General features: G+C 39.0%; 1 protein-coding gene across 1 annotated transcript in view; it reads left to right on the top strand.

Moving 5' to 3' along the window:
* The first annotated feature begins 1,098 nt into the window (after positions 1-1,098).
* Positions 1,099-17,787, top strand: part of R3HDM2 (R3H domain containing 2) — a 53,869-nt gene continuing 37,180 nt past the window's right edge. Inside the window, exons 1-8 of the mRNA XM_006859468.1 lie at positions 1,099-1,263; positions 9,294-9,335; positions 11,222-11,308; positions 11,771-11,897; positions 12,832-12,910; positions 13,565-13,624; positions 14,184-14,324; positions 14,722-14,830. Of these exons, the coding sequence (XP_006859530.1) occupies positions 1,099-1,263; positions 9,294-9,335; positions 11,222-11,308; positions 11,771-11,897; positions 12,832-12,910; positions 13,565-13,624; positions 14,184-14,324; positions 14,722-14,830 (810 nt within the window). The remainder of the gene's footprint in view (positions 1,264-9,293; positions 9,336-11,221; positions 11,309-11,770; positions 11,898-12,831; positions 12,911-13,564; positions 13,625-14,183; positions 14,325-14,721; positions 14,831-17,787) is intronic.

The following is a 17,787-nucleotide window of genomic DNA, read 5'->3' as shown; positions in this document are numbered from 1 at the left end:
TGAATTTGCTATTATTAATGGAAGAACAGCTTGAAGTTGGTAACTGTCTTAGTTTCCTAGTACTGTTGTAACAGAAATACCACAAGTGGGTGGTTTTAAGAACAGACATTTAAAAGTCCAAATGAGAGTCTCAGCCATGTCAGTTCTCTCTTTGTAGGTAGTCCTGGGCGTTCCTTAGTTCCTTGGCATGCAAGCAGTCTTCACATGGAGACTGCAGTCCCTGTGCCCCCACCATTTGTATGCATATCTCTTATGTCTGATCTACTCTTTCAGAAGTCAGAAGTGATTCTATTTATAACTCACCCTACTTGAGAATGATCAAATTAATATAACAAAGAAAGCCCTATTTCCAAATCGGATTACATCCACAGGTATAGGGATTAGAATTTAATCCATAACAGCATTGCTGTATTTTGTAGTAGTTGAGGAAATTCTCCTTTGGGAAGGGAGAGTGTTCCGTTCTAGTAATGAACAGAGCTATTTTATATTTTTTTCTTCTTTCTGGAGAGACTATAGTGAGTTAACTCCATGTAATGATCAAGCTGAAAATGATCCACGTAATGATCAAGCTCAGTGGAACAAGAGAGAGCAAATAAACTACCAAGAGGACTCATACTGAATTGCTCTAGAACTGAATCCTGGTGAATCTCAAAATAATTACACTGAGTAAAAGAAGATAGACAATATACGAGGCCATTTATATAAAATTCTAGAAAATACAGACTCATCTATGGTTGACTGAAGATGGTGGAGACTGGGAGGAGGACCTGAGGAAACATGGGTGGCAGATATGTTCACTGTCTTGATTGTGGTGATGGTTTTACAGGCTGTATGTCTTATTACTCATCAAATTGTACATTTTACATGTATGATACATAATTTGTTAATTCCACATCAATATAGCTTTTAAGAAAAGAAATCCAGGTGCCACATTTATCAAAGGACTCTTTTCTGAAATATAAGGAGGCTGCTGATGAAATTATATATATGTGAAATACAAATCTGTACATGTAGAGTTTATGTATGGGCATATGCCTCTTGTTTAATACATTTAATTTTTCTTTAGGAGTCCATAGAGGCTATTGTGTTCTATTGAAGATGTCTAACAGTAACACTACTCAAGAGACCCTGGAAATAATGAAAGAATCAGAAAAAAAACTGGTGGAAGAATCTGTAAGCAAAAACAAGTTTATATCTAAGGCTCCGAGTAAGGAAGAAATTGAGAAAGAAGGTGAAGATACTAATTTACGCCAGGAAACACAGGTAAGGATTAGGAACACATCATATGCCCACATTTCTTATGTTATTGTTAGGTGCCATTGAGATGGTACCGACTCATAGCCAGCCTATGCACAACAGAATGAAACTGCCTGGTCCTAGGCCATCCTCACAGTGGTCTGCGTTTGAGCCCATTGCTGCTACCAGTGTGCCAATCAATCTCATTGGGGATTATCGTCTTTTTTAATATTCTCCCCAACACAATAACTGAAGTGCATCAATTCTTCTACTGTCTTCCTTATTCAATGAGCAACTTTCACATGCATCTGAGGTTATTGAAAATACCATGGCTTGGGTCAGGCACACTTTAGCCCTCAAACTGACATCTTTGCCCTTGAACACTTTAAAGAGGTCTTGTGCAGCAGATTTGCCTACTGCAATACATTGTTTTGAGGACTTCCATGAGTGTTGATGGTTGATCTGAGCAAAATTCAGTCTTTGACAACTTCAATCTTTCTCTATTTATATGGATGCTGTTTATTGGTCCAGCAGTGAGGATTTTGGTTTTCTTGCATTAAGGTGCAATCCAGACTGAAGGCTGTGGTCTTTGATCTTCCTCAGTAAGTATTTTAAGTCCTCTTTGCTTTCAGCAAGCAAAGTTGTATCATCTGCATATCGTAGATTGTTAATGAGTCTTCCTTCAATCCTGATGCTACATTTTTTTTTACATATAATCTAGCTTCTCAATTTATTTGTTCAACATACAGATTGAGTAAGTATAATGTAGGAATACAACCCTGGTGCACGCCTTTCCTAATTTTAAACCATTCAGTATTCCCTTGTTCTGTTCAAACAACTGCCTCTTGGTCTATGTACAGCTTCCTCGTGAGCACAGTTAAGTATTCCGGAATACTCATTCTTCACAATGTTGTCCACAACTTATTATCCACACAATCAACTCTTTGCTTAGTAAATAAAACACTTTATTGTAAACATCTTTCTAACATTCTCTGCTTTTAACCAAGATCCATCTGATAATCAGTAATGATATTCCTTATTCCACATTCTCTTCCGGATCCAGCTTGAGCCCTGGAAGTTCTCTGTCGGTGTATGGTTGCAGCTGCTTTTGTATTATTGTCTTTAGCAAAATTTTATGTGCATGTGATAATAATGATTGTCAGATGATATCTGCATTCCATTGAGTCACCTCTCTTTGGAATGGGCACAGATATGAATCTTCTCCAGTCAATTGGCTAGGTAATTGTCTTCCAAATTTCTTGGCATAGATGAGTGAGTACCTCCAGTGGTGCATCATTTTTTTTGAAAGATTTCAATTTGTATTCCATCAATTCCTGGTGCCTTGTTCTTTGCTAATGCTGTCAATGCACCTTGGACTTATTCCTTCAGAATCATTGGCTTTTGATCATATTCTACCTCTTTAAATGATTGAACATAGATAATTTATTTTTTGTACAGTGATTCTGTGTATTCCCTCCATCTTTTTTTTTTTTAATGTTTTCTGCATCATTCAATATTTTGCCCATAGAATTCTTCAATATTTCAAGTCAAGGCTTGAATTTGTTCTTCAGTTCCCTCAGCTTGAGAAATGCTGAACATGTTCTTCCCTTTTGGTTTTATAATTCCAGTTCTCTGCATGTTTTCCTATAATATTTGACTCTGTATTCTCCAGCTGCCCTTTGAAACTTTCTATTCAGCTCTTGTACCTCCTCATTTCTTCCATTTCTACGTAGGAGAGCAAGTTTCAGAGTGTCTTCTGACATCCAGTTTGGTCTTTTCCTTCTTACTTGTCTTCTTAATGACTGTTTTCTTCCTGTATGATGTTACTTTTATGTCATCCTACAATTCTTTCAGTTTTTGGTCTTTAGTGTCTGAGTCATCAAATCTGTACTTGAGATGATCTCTAAATTTAGGTGGGATATTTTCAAGGTCATATTTTGGTTCTTGTGGACTTGTTTTAATGTTCTTCAGCTTTCGCCTGAATTTTCATATGAACAGTTGATGGTCTGTTTCACAGTCTGCCCCTGGCCTTGTTTTGGAGCTTTTCCACTGTATCTTTTCACAGATACAGTCAGTTTGATTTCTGTGTATTCCATCTGGTGAAATCCATGTATATTTTCAATGAAGAAGTCATTTGTCTTGCAAAATTCTGTCATGCGATATACAACGTGGTTTCTATCACTAAGGCCATATATTCCAACTACTGTTCCTTCCTCTTTGTTTTCAACCTTTGCATCCCAATCACTGGTAACTATCACTACATCTTGATTGCATATTTGATCAATTTCAGACTGAAGAACTTGGTAGAATTCTTGTTTCATCATCACTGGCTTTAGTGGTTGGTGTGTAAATTTGAATAATAGTGGTATTAAATTATCAGCATTGTACTTCAAGCTAGATTTTGATAAGTTCATTTTGATGACGGATGCAACGCCATTCCTCTTCAATTTGTCATTCCTGGCATAGTAAATCATGTGATTGTCAGATTCAGAATGGTCAAAACCAGTCCATTTCAGCTCACTGATGTCTAGGTATCAATGTTTATGCATTTTTCATTTTTGACAATTTCCAGTTTTCCTAGACTCATACTTTGTACATTGCTTGGTCTGATTATTCATTGATGTTTACAGCTGTTTCTGTTTATTTTGAGTTGTGCCGCATAAGCAAATGAAGGTCTCGAGACTTAACTCCATCCACATAATCACAGTCAACTCTACTTTGAGCAGGCAGTTCTTCCTCACTCATATTTTGAGTGCCTTCCAACCTGAGGGACTCAATCTTCCCCCCACTATATGTGACAATGTTTTGATGCTCTTCATCATGTTTCAGTATTCAATATTCTGTTACTAACAGTGTTCCACTGCTATTTATAAGATTTTCCGTGACTAAATATTCGGGAGTAGTCTGTGTCTCTTTCTTCCTAGTCTGTCTTTGTCTGGAAGCTCTGCTGAAACCTGTCCACCGTGGGGGACCCTGCTGATATTTAAAGTACCCATTGTGTAGCTATGGCACTGTGGGTTAATGCGCCAGACTGCAAAGCCATTTGAACTGCAAGGTCAGCAGTTCAAGCTCACCAGCTGCTCCTTGGAAACCCTATACGGGGTCGCTATGGGTTGGAACCGACTCAACAGTACGTCACAACACAACAACAAATTGTGTAGCTTCCAGAATCACAGTAACAGACAAGCCACAACAGTACAGCAAACTGACAGAGTGGTGGACATTTTTTACACTTAAGTAAAAATGTCATTTTAGTGTGGCATTGGAAATCTATAAGAAGTCAGTCACTTACATGAACAGTCTTCAATCCCTGTTGTAAGAACTCCAACTTCAGCTTTAAAAGAAACAACTTTACCTTGTTTTTGTTGGAGGAGTCCACAAAGAAAACTAAAGAGGAATGCGTGAAATCCCTAATCTACCTAGGCCTGTTGGTACGTTTATTTACTGAACTTTGGTATAACACAAAAAAATGTAAATAAACATATTTACCAAGTCATAAAGTGGCTCATGCATTAAACTCTAAAAACCAGAGCTGCCTGGCTTTACACACAGGTTTAAATTCATGTCATGCTTTTGTTCAATTAGTCAGCATTTTCTGGGTCAGAAATAGTTTCTAAACTTGTTACTTAGTAAGTGTGAGTGAGAGTTATCTTATTCTTTGGTTGTCATGTTATTTTCCATCCAAATCCCTATTGCGTTACAGAAATGGTGGCAGTTGGTAGTTGGCCAAGCTTCTTCCAAAGTTTCCCTTTGGTACCCAGCCAGCCTGGTATCTGAGCCTTTTTCTAGGCCTATCTGTTCGAACCTCATGGTCATTCCTGGTTTCCTCTGTTGTTGTTGTTAAGTGCCGTTGAGTCAGTTCCAACCCATAGCAACCCTGTATGGGGTTTCCAAAGAGCAGCTGGTGAGCTTGAACCACCTAACTTGCAGTTCAAACGATTTTGCAGTCTGCTGCATTAGCCCACAGCACTACCCAAGTTAAATATCATTGTTTCCTTTGTGCCAAGGGCTTAAACTGGCCTTTATTATAATCTCAGGAGATTTTCCTGTAACTAGTAAGTAGTTTAAAAAGCAGGAGTGACAACATTGTGAAGGTTTTAGAAACTGGAAACATAATTTCTCTAGATATGCCAGTTCACCTAGATCTTGTCGTCTTTAAAGATTAAAACACTGAACCAAGTATAAAAGGAGAAATTAAAATCAGATCTCTGAAATATTTTGTTACTAGCTGCCTATTTTACTACTGTTGTCCCTCATACAGTTTTCTAGCTTTTTTTAATGCATATCTGTTACCATTCCCTATTCATCCTTCCAAAGTTTTGGAGACAAGAGTGTCACTTTTTCAACTATACTTCTAGGCTCTACTGATACTGATAATGAATTTTAAATCCTCAGGACAAATAAATGTTGCATTTTAATTATGTGTTGTCATAGTACATGAGGGATAATTAGATATGTTTTTGTGTCCAAGTTATTCTATTTGCAAGAGACTACATAAGTGGTGTTTTGAACTCTTATGTATACTTCTTGAAGACAGGCAGGAGAAAAAAAGGACATCTGTAGGTTTTATACTGCCTATGGATACTCACTGATTTAAAAATGCTTTCCTCAGGGAGGCTTTAAAATATTTGTGGGAAAATTGCATTATCTTTTAATTCCATTTTTCCACAAACTTTTTGAAGCCCCCTTTACAAACAGCTTGCTGGAGGGAAGGTTGACTCCCCTTCTGACTAGACTCCTTTTGCGAGCTGCCTGCTGCCATCTACTGGAGCTCCTGAGCCCTCTACAAAGTCTGATCTTATCTGCCACCCTCCATCCTATGTAACAGTGCCTGAGGGAGCTCAGTGCCCTCTACAGAGCATGTGTTCCTTGAAGGGCTTTATAAATTCTCTGCTTTTTCTTACCCTTCCCACCCCACCCCACCCCACCTCACCCCGACATCTCCCCCAAGAAATTAACCAGTGCTATCAATGCAGTCCTGTTATATATAATAAATAGGTGCTGAAAAGTTTGGGTAAGAGAACTTTCATTACTTGGACTGTGTGAGATACATTCTTGGATCACCAACTGGAATGCAGAACATCTTTTCCAAGGAAAAATGCTATAAAAGACAGCTTCTGAGGTTCTGTTTAGAATGAGCAAGCCCCCACTTGTTGAATTCTTTTGTTTGTTCTCTGCTGTCAAGTCTTTTCTGATTGTAGGGTTTCCTAGAGTAGCTGCTGGATTTGAATTACCGAGCTGTGGTTACTGGTTTAGTGCTTATCCTATAGCACCATGTCAAGGCTTAGAAAATGGCTGTGAAATAAAGATCTGATAGTGTTAATTCTCTTCTTCAGACTCATTACCTTAAGCTAAATCCTAGCTTTCTCAGCATAGCATATTGTGACCTGTTCTCTTGCCTGCCAGCCATCCGTCTATGACATCCTATTCAGCCTTTTCTGATTCTTTGATCTTTATTATAAAGGAGAGCTAAAATGTTTTCAGGGAAGCAATCTTTTGTACATGCTGTCTCTACCTAGAATATTCTCCTTGCTATTCTTGCCCTGACCGCCTCTAACCCCTAACTCGCCACCCACCCTCAGTATCTAACCCAAACCACCAAACTCATTGAGTCCATTCCCACTCATAACAACCCTGTGTAGGTTTTCTGAGGCTGTCATTCTTTATGGGCTCTGAAAACTTCATCTTTCTTCTATGGAGCAGCTGGTAGGTTAGAACCACCGAGTTTGTGGTTGGCAGTTCAGTACCTGTCCTACAGTGTCACCAGGGCTCCTTTGTACAGGAAACTTTCCTTGGCAACCTTACTTATTACCCACTTCAGGTCTTTACTCGTATAATTCTCCATTTAGTATTCCTCCTTCACAGAGTTGTAAAGTTCTTGGAGAGCCAGGTGTAGGTCAGTGTCAGCTTCCTATTGTGACCGTGAGACCAAACATAGTACTTTGTACATATCAGGCACTCACTATTTCAATATTTATGAACCTGTGAGTTTATGTATTACTTGATCTGAGTTGGAGTCCTGGTGTGGCGCTGTAGGATAAGGACTGGAGTACAAGCTTGTTTGAACTGCAAAGTCGGCGGTTCAGTCTCACCAGCCCCTCCTCAGAAACCTTTACAGGGTCGCTATGAGTCAGAACCAACTCAACAGCACTTAACAACAACAGGTCTGAGTTAGATGCTTCTACTGTGTGCTCTTGTAGTACTCTATGCATACCTCTGGAGTACATTTAATATAGTGTTTTAATTGTCTTCTCCAAGAGAATTATGCGTTTCTTTTTGTCAAGGTTTGTGTCTTTTTTCTTGGTATCCCCCAGTAGCTAGTGCCTGGCACATGTTAGGCTTTCAGTATGTGTTTGAAATGAAATCTGTCCGTTCTGGGAAATAAGAAGATTCATGCTTATTATGGGGTATAATTGGTATAACCTCTTTAAAGGACAATTTAATGATACTTTATAAAACTAAAAAAAATGCTCTTCTAGGACTTTATCATACAGATTTACTATGTTTGTAGGTATATTCAGAAATTTGGTCATTGAAGTGTTATTTAAAGTAGTAAAAGAACATAAACATCCTAAATGATATAATTTTAGGAACTGATAAAATAAGTATAATATAACCACACGATGGAACACCATACAACTATTAAGAAAAACAGGGTAGATCTTCTATAGAATGATATTCTTGGGGAAAAAAGACGTTATAAAGCAAGGCTTAGAGCATTGTGTATAGTATACTTTTGTTTAAAAAAAACAGCTATGTGCATGCAAGTGCTCATGAGCTTATCTTTGTATAAAAGATCTCTAGCTCTACCCACTACCTTGCTGATGCTCTGTCTCTGTCTAAAGCTGGGGTAGGACACAGATGTTAAGGGAGTATTTATTATTATATATCTTCCCCCCTTATACCTCTTAAATGTTTGTGTCATGTATATATGTACTATCTATTTTTTAAAATGCTTCAGACTACTGAACCACAACTCTTCCTCTTGCTACAACAGATCTTGTCACTGATTAAATCCACTGTTTCTTACTGTTTCCATCTACTGTCCTTCTGCCAGTGCTGCTTGGTATAGCTAGTAACGAAAACAAAGGCAAAGGAAATCCCCGCCTACCCACTACCATGCTGGTGCTCTGTCTCTGTCTAACCCAAACATCTTGTAACTGCTAATTGCCTTGTCCCATATAGCCCATTACCTCTTCCAAAAGTCCCCAGTTTGGCTTCTCAGCTATTCAGAAATCATATCAATTAAGAAATCTCCTTATCCCACCTCAGGTCCTCATTCTTCATCTTCTCAGCTTCTATTCTGCTCCTTTTCCATTCTCACTCCCCTTTGTTTTGGGTATCTTGTTTCTATCTTCTTTCTTACCCTTTTCCATCTTACATTCCATTCCTGACCCAGAGCTATAAGAACTACCACCAGGGGCTTAAAACTGGGAGAATTCTCATAATTTGGGAGGGGAGACCATTGGGAACAAGAGTTTTCATCTTTTTCTGCAGTCAAAGGGCCAGAAGTCTATGTTGTCCTATAAAGGTATTATATATATATATATATATATATATATGGCTGAGGGTCATGTTTCACCATCTGTTGTGGGCTAGATATGCTCCTGTGTGCAAGTCTGGAGAGAAAATCCTCTCTCATGCTACAGTACTTTTCAGAATCATCCTGATCAGGAGAGGACTGCCTCATTTTTTGTTGCAGCTGGTGGTTTTGAACTGTCAACCTTTCAGTTAGCAGTTTGGTTCTTATCCTACAATGCCAGTGGAGCTCCTTAGAAGTAGCTTTTATCACTCTGAAATGAGCCCCTCCTATTTGTGAGTGCTGGTTTGACTTTAAGTGGTCTGTAATCCCTTCTGTGTTGCAGTTGCTGGAGTTGTCGTCTAGAGGGACCGTCCTATCAGTGGTGCTCATAATAGTTGTGATGTGGCTATGGTTATAATGGTTTTTACTGCTTGTGATATTTTTTTTTGGGGGGGGGAAGTGGGGTGTAAATATGTATTAATTTTAAATTAAGTTTTAATTTCCCCCCAAATATTTTCTAATTCCTTTCTCACAGAGGCGGACATCCAACCATGGTCATGCCAGGAAACGAGCCAAGGTGAGCTCCCTTCTGCTACAGCTTCTTTACTAGTGTCATCAGTAATAATTTTCACAAATGGACTCATTACCAATATCTAGTTTATTGAGATCATATATAGGTAGAGTGCTCTTGTCTGCGTTTTGTAACTTTATCATATGCATGAATGCACATGGACACACACACATTTCCTATTGGTCTGGTTTTATTTCCTCTAGTATCTCGAGTTCAGGCACAGTCTGTTTCTGATGTATGAAAAGATACCCAACTGGAGCCTCCCAACTGCACCTGAATGATGAATCAGTACTGGTTCTGCTGAAATGCCAGTTTCTGTGATCATCCTGGCTTCTCTAGGAGATGTTTTCACTATGTAGGTTAAGGCACAGACGAAGGCTTTGTTTTTAAGCATTATATGATAAAATTAATATAGCACAAGCTATTTTAAGCAGAGCTATCATGGAAGACTATATGTGTTAGTGTGTGATAGCTTTTTAATTATCTAGGGAAGATTAAAATATCAAGCTTTGTTTGCACTGGGAAGAATTGTCACTGGAAGTAATAACTAAGAGGTACCCCTTCGACCAGAGAAATAATGGCAAAATTTGGAGTGACCGAACCAGTATGTGGCTGAAGGGAAACCAAGAAGTATGTTCATTGGGCTTTGTCCTGCCTACATGACCTAATCCACAGTGATGGCTATAACACTGAAGTTCAAATCAAAGGGTTCCTCACAAACTTTTTTAGATAATTAAGATAGTTATTATTTTCATTTTACAGATGAGGAAATGTAGGCTTCTAGAGTGACTGCTTTGACAAAGGACATTGAGTATTAAGTGATCAAACTAGGTTTGAAGTCAGGTCTTCAGATTTGCCAGTGCTTTTGTAGTAGCAATAAAGCTTGTTTTGTTTTGTTTTTTTATAAGAACTCTCCATAAATAGTAATATCTTTCTAGTCACTCTATAATTTTTGGCATTGGATCCTTATTAGAGCAATGGTTTGAACAGTTGATTTCAGATCTTTTTTTTTTTTTTAATTCTCCAACCAGCTGGGTTTGCATTTTGTAGCATTGAATCAGCAGTATTATGTCTTTCTTTTCATTCTTTTTGTAGACATCCTTTTCATACCCTTGGCCACCTTAGGCTTAGAGTCATTTAACATTTATTGTCTACTGTGTGCCAAGGGAGGAGCCTAGTGGCACTGTGGGCTAAACACCGAGCTGCTAGCTGCAAGGTCAGCTGTTCAAATCTACCAGCTGTTTCATTGGAGAAAAATGAGACTGCTCCTATAAAGATGTTTAATCTCAGAAACTTCTACTCTGCCCTCCAGGGTCGCTTTAAGTAGAAATCAACTCAGTGATAGTATGTGAACATACTTTGTATCATCTGAGTCTGGCGCCAACCCTTTAGATAGTTTTATCCCAGCTTTATTAAGGAAAGAGCAGAGGCTCAGTGAGGTCAAGTGGTTTTCTCAGTGTCTTCTGGCTCCTAAGTATAAAAGTAGCAGTTGAAGCTAGGCCTTTTGGCTGTCTAATCTGTCTTTCCTACAGTGTCATACCTCCTGTGTGTTTCCAGTAAACGTCTGAGTCTGAAATTAGAGCACTGGGCTAGAAAGAGAGGTTCAAGTGAGGCAATTTTTCTGCCATCCTCTCCAAAATAGCCATTATGTTTTTACATCTCTAATGTTGCATTTAACAACAACAACTGTTGCAAGCACGATAATAATTGTTAAAAACAGTGAATCCGGAGGTTATATTATAAGCACGACCTGTTTTGTTTTGTTTTATTTTTGGGGGGGTGGGGGGTGCGTGGAATGCTGTTTATTGGAAACAGCAACAGAGCCAAATATATATTCATTTAGCCGAAAGTACCCAGCAAGAGAATATTTGTATGTATTTGATTTTTCCCAGTCTAACTCCAAGCTGAAGTTGGTACGCAGCCTGGCAGTATGTGAGGAGTCCTCTGCCCCGTTTGTTGAAGGGCCACTAGAAAGCCAGGTAAGTCCTTTATAGGAATTAATGGCAGTTTTTGAGTTAGGCACCTATCATTATCCAGGTTCACGGCAGAAGTAACTTCAAAACAGAAGCTTTTGTTGTAAAGCAAGACTTGAATAAGATCATGAAAATCTTCACACTCAACCACCCCAGATGATGCAGGTTTCAGATCTTGCTCTTATTTCCCCTTCATTTTCAGTGGTTAGAACCATTTTCATTCCATTATGTTAGTCAAAGCCAGTGTTAACATGAGTTCTCCATATGGTAGGCTGTGATTGCTAGCAAAAAAGGCTTAACCTTTACCTTTTGATAGGCTAAAAGCTAAAGAAATTTAATTAACAACATAGCACTCTTCTATAAGACAAAGCTGCCATCCTAAGATTTGCCTTTGAGATTCCAAGGTAACTGCAGGACAATTAAAATAGTCTCCTCCCTTTGCTTAAATCCCCTTTCCTCTTCTCTAAGGATATAATTCAATTGCATATCAGTTGCCCCTCTGACAAGGAAGAGGAAAAGTCTACAAAAGATGTCTCTGAAAAGGAAGACAAGGACAAAAATAAAGAAAAGATCCCAAGGAAGATGCTGTCCAGAGGTGAGGCCTGCCCCCTAACCCCCATTTGTCCTTGAACCTGGCACCCACTGACTTTACTGGCCTGAGGGCTGACTACTTGGTTGTATTGGGAGGTGCCTGACTTGGTTACTTTCTGCCTTAGGGGCTCACGTGTTTCTAAGAGCCATCCCATTTGCATTGGTCTACTCATAAGGTACATTTTAATCAATACTGATTTGATTTGTGCTTCTGGCATAAACAGTGATATGGCTGATCCTTCAGATACCATGTACATTTTGGTTTGGGGACTCTTGGAGTGGTTTTAAAATTTTTATTTTAATTCTGCACATTTGTCTCTATTAGACTTTCTTTAAACTCTTGGACTCAAAGGGAGAAGACATAGTCCATAAAAGTAATAGCTGCCAACAAAAAAGCAGACTTGGGATTAAAATTTGAAGTGAGTCATCCATAAATAATCAACATTTGAGCATGTTTAGTGAGATTCTAGAAAAGCAGCCTTAGAATTTATTTACTTTTACTGCAAATTGCGAGGTCCAAGGTTCGAGTCCACCAGCCACTCTGCAGGACCAAGATGAGGCTTTCTGCTTCCGCAAAGATTTAAAAGCCTTGGAAACTCTATACAAGGTTGCTATGTGTCAGAATCGACTTATAAGGCTACTTCACAACAACAAAATAAAACCTACTTTGGGCAACGCATTCCATAAATAATGGTTATAAAGGTGGCTTTTCAGTGTAGTACTGATGCAGCACTGTGACCCAGATGCCTCATTCAGTCATGGTCATGGAGAATTTGGTGAGGTTGGCAGCCGATCAAGATTACCCTAGTTTTTAATGCTACAACCCCTACTTTTCTATTATTATCCTATCTCCTGATCAGACTGTAGGCTTCTGTTTGGCATCAAATGTGCAAGACAGTTTCATTTATTTTCTATTTCTTTTGTTACCATGGTTCTAGACTCCAGCCAAGAGTATACGGACTCCACTGGAATAGACCTACATGAATTTCTTGTAAATACACTGAAAAAGAACCCAAGGTAATAACATGATTTAATGGAAGGGGAAAGGGGTGCCCATGAGGCCAAGCAGCTTCTAGAATTTTCTATTATTAGACTCTAGGGTACCCATCCCTTAGCACCATTTCTCTCCAGTGGAGTTGCATATTCTGTGAGGGATTCAAAATATCTTTAGATAGAAGTTGATGCTTTTGGAGGAGTTGAGGGAAACATGGTGGGAGAAGACAACAGAGATGAAGAAATGTGAAGGTTTGGGGAGTGCACTATGATAGAAAGTACAGAAGGAAAAGACAAAAAAAATTATTTTGTGCATACACTAAGGTATAAATTGCTTTAAAATCCTATACATTACCAGATGGAATGATTAAATGTATAAGAGCAAATTGTATGAGTATTGTTGCCAGCAGACTTAGATCTGCTATGGAAAACAAAGTATATGATTAGGAAGGAACTGCAAAATATATACTTGAGTTGTTTGTATTTTTTCTTTTTCTTTTCAGAACACCGTAGGACAGGCTAGTAAAATTAGTCATCATTGCCTTATAGTCTGCTATTTGAGTTTGGATGTATCCCTCCCCTCATCTTCTGTAGTGAGAAAGTTGTGTTTTCAAATTCCTGCTTTCAGTGTCTGTGGAAGGACTGCTTTTTGTTATGTTTTCATCTTTTTTAAAACAGGGACAGAATGATGCTGCTAAAATTAGAACAGGAGATTCTGGACTTTATTAATGACAACAAGTAAGTAACTTGTATGAAAGACGTAGTGGTGGGAGGGGACACTGGAAAGATATTTAGGTACAGTTTTAGGACATCTGTCCCTCATTTTTCTATTAAAGTCCTAATTTTGAACTAACTACAAACTGGGAACCAAAAGGAGTTGGAGAAAAGTAATAACAGTAGATAAAAAAATTTTTGTATGTCGATAAACAGAGTGAGGTTTTTAAGTTATTTGCATAGATTTGAGTTGGAGGGGGAAATTGCATTTTTTCAATACCTTGCCCTTGTCCCAGATGTTACTATTCTTAAATTTCTCCCTATTCCTAAGCACTTTGGACTTAAGACTTAAAGAGTATCCCTAATGAGGCTTGTGAGTCAGAGTGATCTGCAGTACTGTAGAGAAAGAAACTGAGAGGAACCTTTTTGGTTTCTGTCTTCATTGTTATGAAGAGACCTTGTCTGCTGGTCTCTTTCATTCAAGAATTTTCCAACTTTTACACACTTGTAAGAAAAAGTACAGTTGGCTGTTATCACTGTTATTTGTCCTTACATCATTTCCCCTCTCCTGGGTTTCCTTCAGTAACCAGTTCAAGAAGTTCCCTCAGATGACCTCATATCACCGGATGCTATTACATCGGGTAGCTGCCTATTTTGGGATGGACCACAACGTTGATCAAACTGGAAAAGCTGTCATCATCAACAAAACCAGTAACACAAGAATGTAAGAGGTTGGGAAGACTTCCCTGGGATAACCTGCTTGGGTGGGAGAAGGTGTGTGAATGGGCACTGTGGAAAGGTATCATCAGTTCCACTCCCATACAAACACTCCACTCAAGGCATTGGGCACTTAACAACAGATTTGGAAGGTACTGATTGCAACTAGCTTCTCCTCACTTTCAATGATAGGACAAAGGTAACTTTGGAGCAAGGCAAGTTATAGATGTATAATGAAGCCTAAGGATTTCATTAAAACCTTTATGTGACTTTTTGGGAGCCCAACTCCAGAAACACCCTGAGTAGACAGTTGTGGAATATAAAAGAACTATACCTAAGAGGTCTGCTTCCTATTAAAAGGGTCTTTTTCTTCCTTTTCTTCCACATTTCTGTCCCAACCCCAGTCCTGAACAGAGATTCTCAGAACATATAAAGGATGAGAAGAATACAGAATTTCAACAGAGATTCATTCTCAAGAGAGATGATGCCAGTATGGATCGAGATGATAACCAGGTGAAGAATGGAAAAGGGTGGGTCTACATAGAGAGATTGCAGTAAGAGAAACTGGGAGGAGAGAAGAATTTTTGTGGGATAGAGAAAACTCACAATGAGTTGGCTTTGACTTAATATCAAGGACTGATGACACATGTTGAGCTGAATTCCACCTTCTTATCCCTGAGAGACATGGTGCTGAGGTTTGCTGAGTTTTCGTCATTTGGCCTAGAAATCCCTGGCTTTGCCACTGACTTCTAATGTCAAGTCATCGTGAGACAAAGCAAGGTCCCTACCTGCTTTAGCCTGGTCCAGCTAAGGTTTTATTCTTTTTTACCCCCCCATCTTTTTCTTTAATAGTTATGGATTTCTTTGGGAAACACCAAAAGAATACTTTTCCCCACTTCTACTCTTTAACCTAGCTCAGAACTAGCCTGCAACTGGCAAAGACATATTCTAATTTACCTACTTATAAAGGTGTCCCTAACTCGTTTCTGCAAACTCCTTAATCTTTTTCCAATTTCTTCCACCAAAGTGACTGAACTACTTTGACTTTTGTTGCTGGCAATCTCAGGCAGTATCACCTTTGTAATTTACTCCTATGGGGATAAAAGGTGAATCATCTGCCCTACCCCTTCATTTATTGGCCTGACAACCTCTGGTCATCCTTTACATAGTAAATCATTATTTAGAGGTTAATTTTCCAACCTAAATAGAAGGTTTAGATCCTGCTTGCTTCTACTTTGGCCTCCAAATGGGATTAGATGAGGAATAGGATTAAGTTCCAAAGAGCATGATTGGATAGAGCCAATGTGATTATTGTGAATTAATGATAAGTATAGTGGTATACTTATCATTAATTATAATTATAGAGTCAAAATAAGCTTTCATGGGATACTATATGGTCTTGAGACCAGGACCTTTCCTGCTTGCTACTTGAGTATTTGAGGGAGTCCTTTTGAGAAAAATGCCATTATTTATTGTGGACAAACACTATGAATTTGATTGAAAACAGAGAAACATACAAACATTTTAAAACCAAGAAAGAGCCTTTCCATCCTGATGCCCTTCTCTCCATTTTCCCAAAACCCTTTTTTCTGTGGATCAGGAATTACTCAGGCCTAGAGACATATTGGCATGGAGTAAACTATCGTCTCTTAGCTTCAGGCTTGATACATAATAGGGTAGGCGCTATGCATTTTTTATCTGTGATAATAATAAACATAGTAATTGAGTGTCTTCCATAAACCATGCTCTGTTCTAGATATGTCCCATGTATTATCACTTCGTCCTCTCCACAACCTAATATGATAGAGGTTATTAGCCCCACTTTCCATATTACATATCAGAAAACTGAGGCTGAGATAGTAAGTTATTTGTCAGAAGTCGTATTATTGGAGGATGCCAAAACTAAGATTCTGCCTGACTTCAAAGCCCCTTTATGATCTTTCGGTTTTGCCACTGTGCCACTGGTTTTATAAGTACTAGGGATAAGGCGGATAGTTTTATGAGTACCAGTGATTAGGGAGAGTCCTGGCATGGTGCTATAGATTAAGCACGGGATTGCTAACCAACCACAAGGTTGATGGTTCAAACCTACCAGCTATTCCTCAGAAACCGTATACGTGATCGCTTTGAGTCAGAACCGATTTGACGGCACTTAACAACAAAAACGGATTATGGAGGTTATGGCTTCTTAATGTCCTGTGTCTTCTTGGAATGAGATTACTAAAAGGACATTTAGTAGAATTTAGATTCTTAAGGCTAGTGAAAAGTAAATCTAGTCAGAGTGATAATCCTAAAGTTAATGAATGTCTCCAGAGACTGGTGAAGATCAGATAAAAAAAAGATCAGTCTAGAGGAGCAGTCTCCTTCAGATTACTTCATCTGAAGCTTTCGAAGCCTCTGGATTGAAGATCAGACTCTTTCATGACCTGATGACATTCACTCATGTCAATTCCCTCACAGCTTCTTGCCTTCAAGAGCAGTATGGGAAAGGACACTATGTAATTCTCTACCCAGAACAGTGTTCACAAATCACGGGCCCAGAGAGAAAGAGGCTAGTCAGAGGCAGAGAAGTGGTCTGTCCAGCCACCCCTTCTAGTTACCACATTTCATTGTTCAGAGAAATAAGATTCTCTATCCTCCATTTTCTTTTGCCTTTCCATCTCTGTCTCTACCCTCCCTCCACTGTACCTTATTTGTCACTTCCTTTCTCTGTTTATCCTTCGTTCGGTTCTAGTCTCCTTTTCTTTTTCCCTCTTTTTGTTGCTCTGTTCTTTCTTTGTCTCTGTTTCTGTAATTCCTCTCTCTGTGTCCTTTCCAGTGGCAAAGTTCAGATGAGAAAAAAAATGCTTATAGACTTTGAGTTTAGCTTCGCCCTTGGAATTTCATTTCCAAGGCCTTCTTTGCTGAGCTCTGTGTGACTTGGATCTTTAGGCCATGACATTCGCGACTGAAGAAGGGATAATATCAGGTGTTAGTTCTGTAAACCTCCTCCTCCTCTACAGCCACCTCTGCTAAACACCTAACTGTTCCTTCTCCCTGTCTGGCTTCCTTCTATCCTTTGCTTTCCCTCCAAAGCAATGCTGTTTATTTTCCCAGGGCTATTTTCTTGATCCTTACTTACTGGAGAGCACCTGATTACTACAGAAAAGCAATCCAGTCCTTATACATAGTTATTCTTGATACTCGGGGGGGTGGGGAGAAGGAGAGCCCCCAACCATCCAGAAAACCTGATCTCCCAAACTGCATGGTCAGATGTACCCAGTGAAACCTGTCCAGGACTGGAAATTTTATTTCTTTTCTTCGTTTCCCCACCCCTATTTTTTTTGGATGGCAACTATAAACTCTCCCGGTTTCTCTTCCTTGCTGGTGTGCAGTGAGCTTGCAGTACGAGGAGAACTTAACTAGCTTAATTCTGCTCATCGATCTAGATCAGAGTTCCATTGCAGGATGGAAGGAGGAGCAAGTCAATA

The sequence above is a fragment of the Chrysochloris asiatica genome, unplaced genomic scaffold, assembly GCF_000296735.1.
Source record: "Chrysochloris asiatica unplaced genomic scaffold, ChrAsi1.0 scaffold00033, whole genome shotgun sequence".
NCBI lineage: Eukaryota > Metazoa > Chordata > Mammalia > Afrosoricida > Chrysochloridae > Chrysochloris > Chrysochloris asiatica.
The sequence above is the reverse complement of the archived record's forward strand: the minus strand, read 5'-3'. Positions and strand labels throughout refer to the sequence as shown.